Genomic DNA, 8,124 nt, shown 5'->3' with positions numbered 1-8,124 from the left:
TTTCCAAACTTTTGTGTTCTTTGAGGTCTCTTTTTCTGATGGGTGGTTTTTGGCTTTTGTTTTCCCGTCCCCTCTGCTTTTCTGGAGTTGAGAATCAAAAGAACTAAATCTGAAAATGTTTTTAATTTCTCCGCTTTTCCTCATTTCAGTGTGTTCTGATGCTTCATGTTACCCTGTCCTCTGAAGTCCCGTTGATGTTTGGTGCCAAATATGTGGCAGCTTACACCTAGCAGGAAGCACAATAGTGTCTCTGTGTGTTTAGGAAGATTTAAAAAAAGAAAATCAAATAAAGTGCTACTTCATTTGAGAATCTGCACTAATATTCTGGCACAAAAGTAGCCATATGTGTCAAAGATACAGACCGCCAGCGGAGAAAATGTAAGAGTAAAGACAGTTTAGAAAATTAGCAACTTCATTAGACAACTCATGATGAACAAAACGGCAAACTACTACGGTAAACCATGTGAAAATTCCTCGTGACAGTTTATGCATTTAATTTGTTCAATATCTCTCTGGCAGTTTAATTGCAAATATTACAGTTTAGGCAAGACAAGCAGCGATGGGCATTTAATTTAAAGCAAAGCATCAGCGCCATCTGGTGGCCTTTGCAGAGCTGTGTAGTGGTCCTGGCACTGCTCTGACAGCGGAGCTCAGGTGAGCCATGGGATGAGAGCTGGAATAAACTCTTTCTCATCTTTTTTTTTTTCTTTTTCCCCCCAGTGGGATGTTTTGCAGAAAAATTAAATGTCTTCAGTATTACAGCTTGTTATTTAAACCTACTTTCTGCTTTAGGCACAAGGACTGTTAGCCATATTTTCTTAAGTTAGTTGGGAGATGGAGGAATGGCAGATGCACCTCGTGCTAGAAATGGGGTGGTGCTACAAGCTGGAGAGGGTCTGTGTGCTTTGGGCTTTTTTTCCTTTTTGATGCGCCTTTAAAATACCTGCTGGGGAACAAAAAAGTTAAAAATGGAAAACATCACTACTGTTGCATTTTGGACTAAAAAGGAAGGTTGTCTTGGGAAACAAAATGTGTAATCCTAGCTCTAGGAACAGAGATGTAAAAGCAAACTCATGTTTTTTTTCATGAGAAAATGGTTGGAAAATGATGGCATCCTTGTATAGGATGGGTGGAACCCGAGTGGGGCCATTGGACTGTCTAGGATAGCATTGGAAAGCTGCTTTGCTTATTTGCACATTGGGGGAACTGTTGTATTTTCACTCATGTCAGTGCTGGTAGATAAGTTTGTACTACTTTAAAACACTTGCCCTTATGATCTCTGGCTTTCTTTGCAAGGAACTCTCCGTAATTCGTTGTCGGACAACAGTCCTCGGCGAGGGATTTTGTTGACAGGGGAGGTGCTTGGCCTTGTCTTGTGGGGTTTGGGTCAGTGTTGCCTCAATGTGAGGAAGCGTGGGTTGCTGTTTTCCTTTTCCCAAGAGGACCTGCTGTGAGAAAACGGTGTAAAAATAAACAGACAAAACAACCAAGTCCCTGGCTTCACATCGGCTCCGTCCATCATCTGTTTCCCTTAACCTGTGCAAAGAAAGGGCCATTAGGAAGGGGCGTGCAGGTGGGTGGTTGGGGCACACTAGTGACCCATGTCACCTCTCTGCTTGTCATCTTTAACCCTGTCACTGCCTTCCTGTCTTCAGAGGAGGTGAAGGAAGCAGGGTGAGCCGGAGCAGCTCGGCTCAGCGGTGTGACTGAGGACGAGGATGAATGAGAGGAAGTAGCCGAGAGACGCGGGGAAAAGAACAGCCACCATGAGCCGGTTCTTGCTGTCTCACTGATGGCTGGTGCCAATGTCAGTCTCTGAAGGCTGTTCAATAACCATATTTAGAAGTGGTTCAGAGATGGAAGATTTTTGTGTTTGATCAGGAAATGAAGGACTTTGAGGATTTTTGTAGCTTTCTTTTTGAAAGGGATCTCTGAAGCGGACCCTGCTGTGCTAACCCATGCTTTCGTTATCGCAGTCTAGATGAGATTGTTTTAAACTTGTCTGAAAATTGAAGGGAGCGCAGAATTCAGCAGCCCTTCTAGTGTCACATCTGGCCAGATGTTTTCAAGCTTCACCCTGGCAAACAGTTATTTTTTGTCTGGAGGCAAGCATTGACTTTGCATCTGTGCAACCTGAGGTGGCAGAAGAGAGGCTGCTGCTGACGGCCTGAGCTGGAGGTAGCACTTGGGTTCTTCTGTCCAAAGGTGCTGCCAAGTTGTGAAGTTCTTCCCCATCCAGCACAGGGGTGTCCAATTAAACTGCCCTGTATGGCAGGTTGGAAAACCTCTTTCTTGTTCAAATTTCAGTGAAGGATTGCACAACAGGGTGGCTTTGCTAGAGTTTGCAAGGGTTTGCTTTACCTTGCTAGCAGCTAGCTGTAGAAAATCTTCGCAGTAACTGCTGGAGGTCTTGAAAAAACTTTTCTTCTTTTTAAATAAAGACTATTGATAACAAAAAAAAGGTGTAAGTTGGTTCTGACAGTGCCACCGCACGTTCATGTATGATTCAGTTGTGTATTCTGAAACTACAAATCTTTTATCCTTTCTTTGAAACAGAAATGCTGGCTTGGGTGTCTGTTCCATGTCTTGCAGATTTGGGGGCATTTTGGCTCCATTTGTGCCATCTATGGTAAGATAATTTTCTACTTTTTATGTAACTCAGGTTTGCTAAATTCTCTGAAAAGCACTTTGCCGATTTTGGTACCACATATGCCTGTCTTCCTTGAAAAAAAATCTTTTTTTATGAAAAATGAAATAACATTCCCTCCATATGAAGAATTAATGAACAAGATGTTTAAAAGATACCTGTTATTTTATCCTTTTTGGAAATAATCTAACGTGTTCTGTGTTGTGTTAATATTTCACCTGTTAGTGAAATGCTTGTCATCTAATGCATTTGGTACCGCTAAGGCTCTCTCGCTATCTGAGTTTTTTGGCACATAAATAAAGTTTTCATATGAAGCTGTTTCTGTGAAATGACATTTATTGGGTTTCTTTGTTCTACCGGTATGTGGATAATTGCACAAACTGCTGCCATGAAAAGCTGTAGTCTTTTGGTTTTGGCTGCAGTTCATATAGATCATATATTTTAAGAGCAGGAAACAATGCTGGGTTTTTACTATGCATTTTTAATTTTAGAAATCTCTTAGCGCTTCTGTACCCTTCGTGGTGTTTGGAATCAGTGGCCTGTCAGCGGGATTCCTGACTCTCCTTCTGCCAGAAACACTAAATAAGCCGATTGCGGAGAGCATTGAAGATCTCCAGAGTCCCAAATACCAAGTGCTCAAAAACGAAGAGGCAGAGTAATGGTGTTTCTTTTATTTTTTTACTGTAGCTTTGCATTATTTTCCCCTCTATCTTATGCGAGCCATCATTTAGTGCGTATTGCTTCGATTGTGCGTCAAGGAACGTGTGCATGAAGTTTTTAAAGCCATCTTTCTCTCACGTTCAGTGGCGATTAAATTTACGCTTTGGCTCTTAAAGATGAAAAGGCTAACAGCTTTCATCTCTATGTATTAAATTATATGTAAATGAATCCTATTTTGTTAGAAAGGCAGCCTAAAATAATCAGGGACAAGACATTCAGCAACATTCCTGTGCTCTTACAGTAAAACAAAAAATACAGTAGACATATTTTTCGTACACTGGCTTATGCCTTTTTGTCATGTTTCATAGTGTAACATAAATTAAAATATATATCCCAGGAAGTGTTTTATCCTTCATTAGTCTCCCAGGTTAGAGCTATTTGAAGTGTTTTCCTGTTGATATGCATTAAAGAAAGCTTTTGAAGTGGGAAATGAAAGTTTTGTTTGTTTCAGCAGGTAATAGAAGAGAAAATGTGCAGTATATCCCCGAAGTTTGGGAATGGATTCCTGAAGGCATTAATTTTAAATGGGGGAGGGGAAAAAAATTTCCTATAAGAAAGGAATTGTTAGCTTAGAACTAAGCAGGCTTAGTGTAGATGTAAAAGAATATGTGCTTTTCTTATCTTTTTCTTGATATGCTACCTTGTTAATTATCTGGTAATTATTGTACCTAATCAGTTTAATCATACTACGCACACTACTACACGTTCTTTTTATGCCTAACATAGTAATACTGCATTCAGTTAAAATGGAAAAAAAATTTTTTTTGAGCTTTTCAAATATCATTTTGCTTTTAATTTCTTAAAAAAATCAATGAATTCTGGTTTTCACATTTAATATTAGCCTGTAAAATAGGGCAAGAGAAATAAGACGTGTAAACTGCTTTTCAATAATTATTTTTTCTTCTGTCTGACAGGCAAACCAGTTAGAAGAAAACACTTAAATTCCAGAAGCCCTGTCTGTGGTGGAAAATGAAGCCTCATTGAGAAGGTGCTGTACCACTTGAAGGGCAGAGTCTTGCTCTGTCTGTCTGAGAGGAACGGTTGGAGGACTTGTGCGTGATGCTGTTTGTAGCACGTTGAACAGTTTTGTGTGGAGGCAAATGGAGAAGATGGAAGAAGTTGAGCAAAGCTTGTGAGAAAAGAGGTGACAAATCTGTGCGTTAATTTAATGACTTGACAAAAGCGTACTTTGGATGTTTGGACTCCTCTACGGCTTCTTAAAATGAAGTATTAATTTATTTTACAAAACGTAATTGCTAGCTTTGGATTAAGCTGTAATGTTGTAATTGAAGTGGTGTGTATAATTTAAAATGTAGATGGCCTTATATATTCAGGCAAGCTGTAATCGTGAAAAGTAACAGCATCCCGTATACGTTAATTTTCTCTACAGGGTTTTTTGCCTCTGAATTATGGTATGCCTCACAGTGTGAAGAGACCAAAGATTTTTATGGGTTGTTTGCCCTAGTATGTCTAGCATAAGAAACGTGAACAGGAGATCTGAAAGGAGAATAAATGGATTTTAATGTGGGAGTAAGTAATTTTTTTAATACAGTCATACATGAAAAGATACATAAAGTTAAAAATAACACTATCGGAAAAATGATGCCAGGCCTTTAAGAGGTGCATTTAAGGAGAGGATGAGTAACCTTGAGGCAAAGGTTATTCAGTTCTAGCTGTACATGTGGAACTAGAAATTATTTAACGAGTCATAGTGTATAATATATGTAATAATATGTAATCCAATACATTTCACATACGAATGGGAAATTCTTCCTGCGAGTGGTGCATGTCTGTTAAGATACTTACGTTGGAATAGATGCATCACAAATGTTACATTTTTTTGATGGCCAACAGAATTTTGTTATTAAAAAGAACATTATTTAACATCTGTATTATGAGTGCTGCTTTTTCCGGGATGTTTACCCAGGCTTTTTGAAGAATACTTGTGTCATCTTGATTCTGGCCCTTTATCTAATACACCTGATAGGAAAAGGTTACTGAAAGGCCTCTGTGATTTGAGCAAGTTCCATAGTTAAATAATAATATATATTAAGAAATAATTCTGCAAATGAACATGCACCCATGCAAGTGTGTGTGCACTTACACGCACGTGTGCACACATAAGCACACGCAGGTTGCTCTGCCTGGATGCCTCACTGAAATCTGTGTGGTGTCCATGTGTGCTTTACAAATAGCCTGATGGGCTTCCCAAGGGGAGAAAATGAATTGGCAATCGGAACAACATCTAAATGATGTTGACATACGGGTGGATTGCACATGCATTTGCTTAACCTCTGGGGCTGAAGCTTGATGACAAACAGACTATTGAATACACTGGGAACTTTTATCTTCTGATCATTTATTTATTCGTAATTTTTGTGATGTTTCAGTTTCATGAGGATTAGAATTGAGTTTGTGTGATTTTTTTTTTTTTTTTCTGAATAATATTAATGCCTTTCATTGCATTAACATTTATAACCACAGTGACCGATTATACCTCTTCAAAGATAATTGGGTCCGCAGGGATATGGTAAAGACCAAGTTTTGTTACAGTTGACTTCAATTTTTTTATTACAAGAAATAAAATTTAATAAGAAATAGAGTGATATAAAGTTGGATTCCCAAAGCAGAGACAAGACTCTGGAACAGGAGGACCGTAAAGGGTACCATTATGTGGTGGGAGTCTGTTTCTCCCTCCTGCCACATGTATCAGGCTGTATCGGTGCGTTTTTCCTCTGCCTTTTATTCCATATTATGAGAAGAACAGGAAACAAAGATCATCTACATTTTGAACGTGCTTATTTCTGCTTTATTTGACCTGGAATGAATGAATTCTTTGCCTGGGGCGACTTCGGTGCATTTGGTGGATTGATGACCAGAAAGCTGTGTGTCCTGGAAAGAAGTTAATGATCTTTTCAGCAGCGCTGGCGTGGTACCTACAGCTCTTTTTAGGAGCGTAGGCCAGCGTGGAAGCTGGTGTGGTAGCTCGTCTCCAAGATCCAAAAGAGAACGTGGATGGAAACATCGACTTCCATTTCTGCTTTTTATATTTTTCAATTCAATTTAACACCTTGTTTTCTGCTTTGTTTACTTTATATATTTTTGCTGCATTTTGTTAGTGCCAGATAAAAGGACGCTATTTGGAAAAATGGTTTTCCAGTTACATGTTTAGAAATAAGGAAATTATTTGCAGCGTTATTACAAATATTTTCAATTGGACTAATGTGATGAGTGCATTATACCTTACGAGGTCCTAAAGTTAAGAAACCGACTGTGTCATTCATTACTGTATGTGCCATGGCAAATCAGAAACGTCAGCATTTTTGTTCCAATAGCTGCATTTTTCAGAGTAGATACCTTCCCTTCAAGCTTTTGGAATTGTAGAATTAGAAATTCTTCACTTAAAGCAACTTTTTTTTCCCCATTATTTTTAATGAAGACAAGTCAGTCTTCATTTATTAGGAATGCCCAAATAAATTCTTTACTCAGTGTGGGACTACTGTCTATTGCTTTCCATATCTTTGTAAAAAGAACAAAGGAACTGAGTTAATTTAAGTGGCTTAATTATGCATGTTAGGTCACAATCCCCATCCTTAAGTATCACTTTTAGCTCTTCCCATGTGCTTTATTTGTGTGTAGAAATTTGATTATAACGTTGCATCTGCACTGTTCATCTGTTTCTGTTAGAACAACGTCTTCAGTGCTTAGTTGTGAAATTGCCTCTATTTCTTCATCTGTTTTTAAACTGATTTGAAGTCTTTTCACTTCGGTATTTGAGAACTCTGCTGCTTTCTGGATTTTATCATGTTTCAGCTGCAAATCTCAAGGCTTTAAAAAAAAAAAAAAAAAAAAAGAGTTGGCCTCTTTTCACTGTCCTTAAAAACATCTGTGATACTGCCAGCATGTCCAGAAAGGAAGTCTGAGCTGATTTCAGGTTTTTCACTCCTTTCTGTGTTTCACCTTTAATCTTACTGTATTTTTACCTAAGGAGTGCTGGGGTTTTTTTCTGTCTTAGGAGTGCTGAGCCAGAGGCGAAGCTGTAACGTTCATTTATGCCACCTACATTTTAATGCCATTTCCCTGTCATTAGGCAATATTTATCCTTTAATTCTTGGTTAGGTTTGTTTAAGCCCCAGTTTTCCCCTTGTCAGAGGAAGAATATAATTTGTAAATATTAAAAAATATTTTTCCATTGCTGCTCCAGTTCATGCCATCTTTTGTTCACATTTTGTCGTTCCACGGCCTTCCCGGTGACCAACTCGGCATGGAGAAGCAACAAGGATGCGTCTGAATCACAAAATACCCTCTGCTTTATTTTGTCATCAGCTGGTGATGACACACCCGCACACCCATGCACCACGTTAAAAATCAGGTCAGGTATAAAGGCAGGGCTTGAGTTCCTTTTTCTGGAAAGTAAACTTTTCCCAATATTCATGTCAAGCTCATCTCAGTGTTGTTTTTCATTATCCCATCTGATGTTTCATCAAAGCGGTTTCCTCCTTTGTTGGAGGAATGTATGTTACTGCTTGATGTGAAGGCTATAGATTCATTTTTAGAATTTATCCTTTTTAATCTGAGCAGAGCGAAGTACTAATAATCCTTTGCTTTGTTGACTAATACTCTTGCAGCTAAGCAGCAGAGAAAGGAGGAGGTGAACTTTTCACACTACCATCTGTAACCAGCTGGTTCTGCCGTTCAATTTTTAGTTTGCTTGAGGCAAATAACCGTATTGTGTATTACAGCATGCAAGAGATCTA

The 8,124-nt window shown here is 38.7% G+C and overlaps 1 protein-coding gene across 6 annotated transcripts in view; it reads left to right on the top strand.

Annotated features, from left to right (window-relative positions):
* Nucleotides 1-6,382, top strand: part of LOC104124615 (solute carrier family 22 member 15-like) — a 25,763-nt gene extending 19,381 nt beyond the window's left edge. For 3 of the 6 annotated variants that reach the window (XM_035892540.1, XM_035892542.1, XM_035892538.1), the window contains 3 exons: nucleotides 2,557-2,629; nucleotides 3,139-3,302; nucleotides 4,282-6,382. In XM_035892540.1, coding sequence (XP_035748433.1) covers nucleotides 2,557-2,629; nucleotides 3,139-3,302; nucleotides 4,282-4,294 — 250 coding nt within the window. In that variant the 3' untranslated portion in view covers nucleotides 4,295-6,382. Of the gene's footprint in view, nucleotides 1-2,556; nucleotides 2,630-3,138; nucleotides 3,309-4,281 lie in introns of all 6 variants that reach the window. The other 3 variants (XM_035892543.1, XM_035892541.1, XM_035892539.1) reach the window with 2 other exon arrangements.
* Nucleotides 6,383-8,124: the final 1,742 nt, after the last annotated feature.

Source organism: Egretta garzetta, unplaced genomic scaffold (genome assembly GCF_000687185.1).
Source record: "Egretta garzetta isolate BGI_Z169 unplaced genomic scaffold, ASM68718v1 scaffold204, whole genome shotgun sequence".
Taxonomy (NCBI): Eukaryota; Metazoa; Chordata; class Aves; order Pelecaniformes; family Ardeidae; genus Egretta; species Egretta garzetta.
The sequence above is the reverse complement of the archived record's forward strand: the minus strand, read 5'-3'. Positions and strand labels throughout refer to the sequence as shown.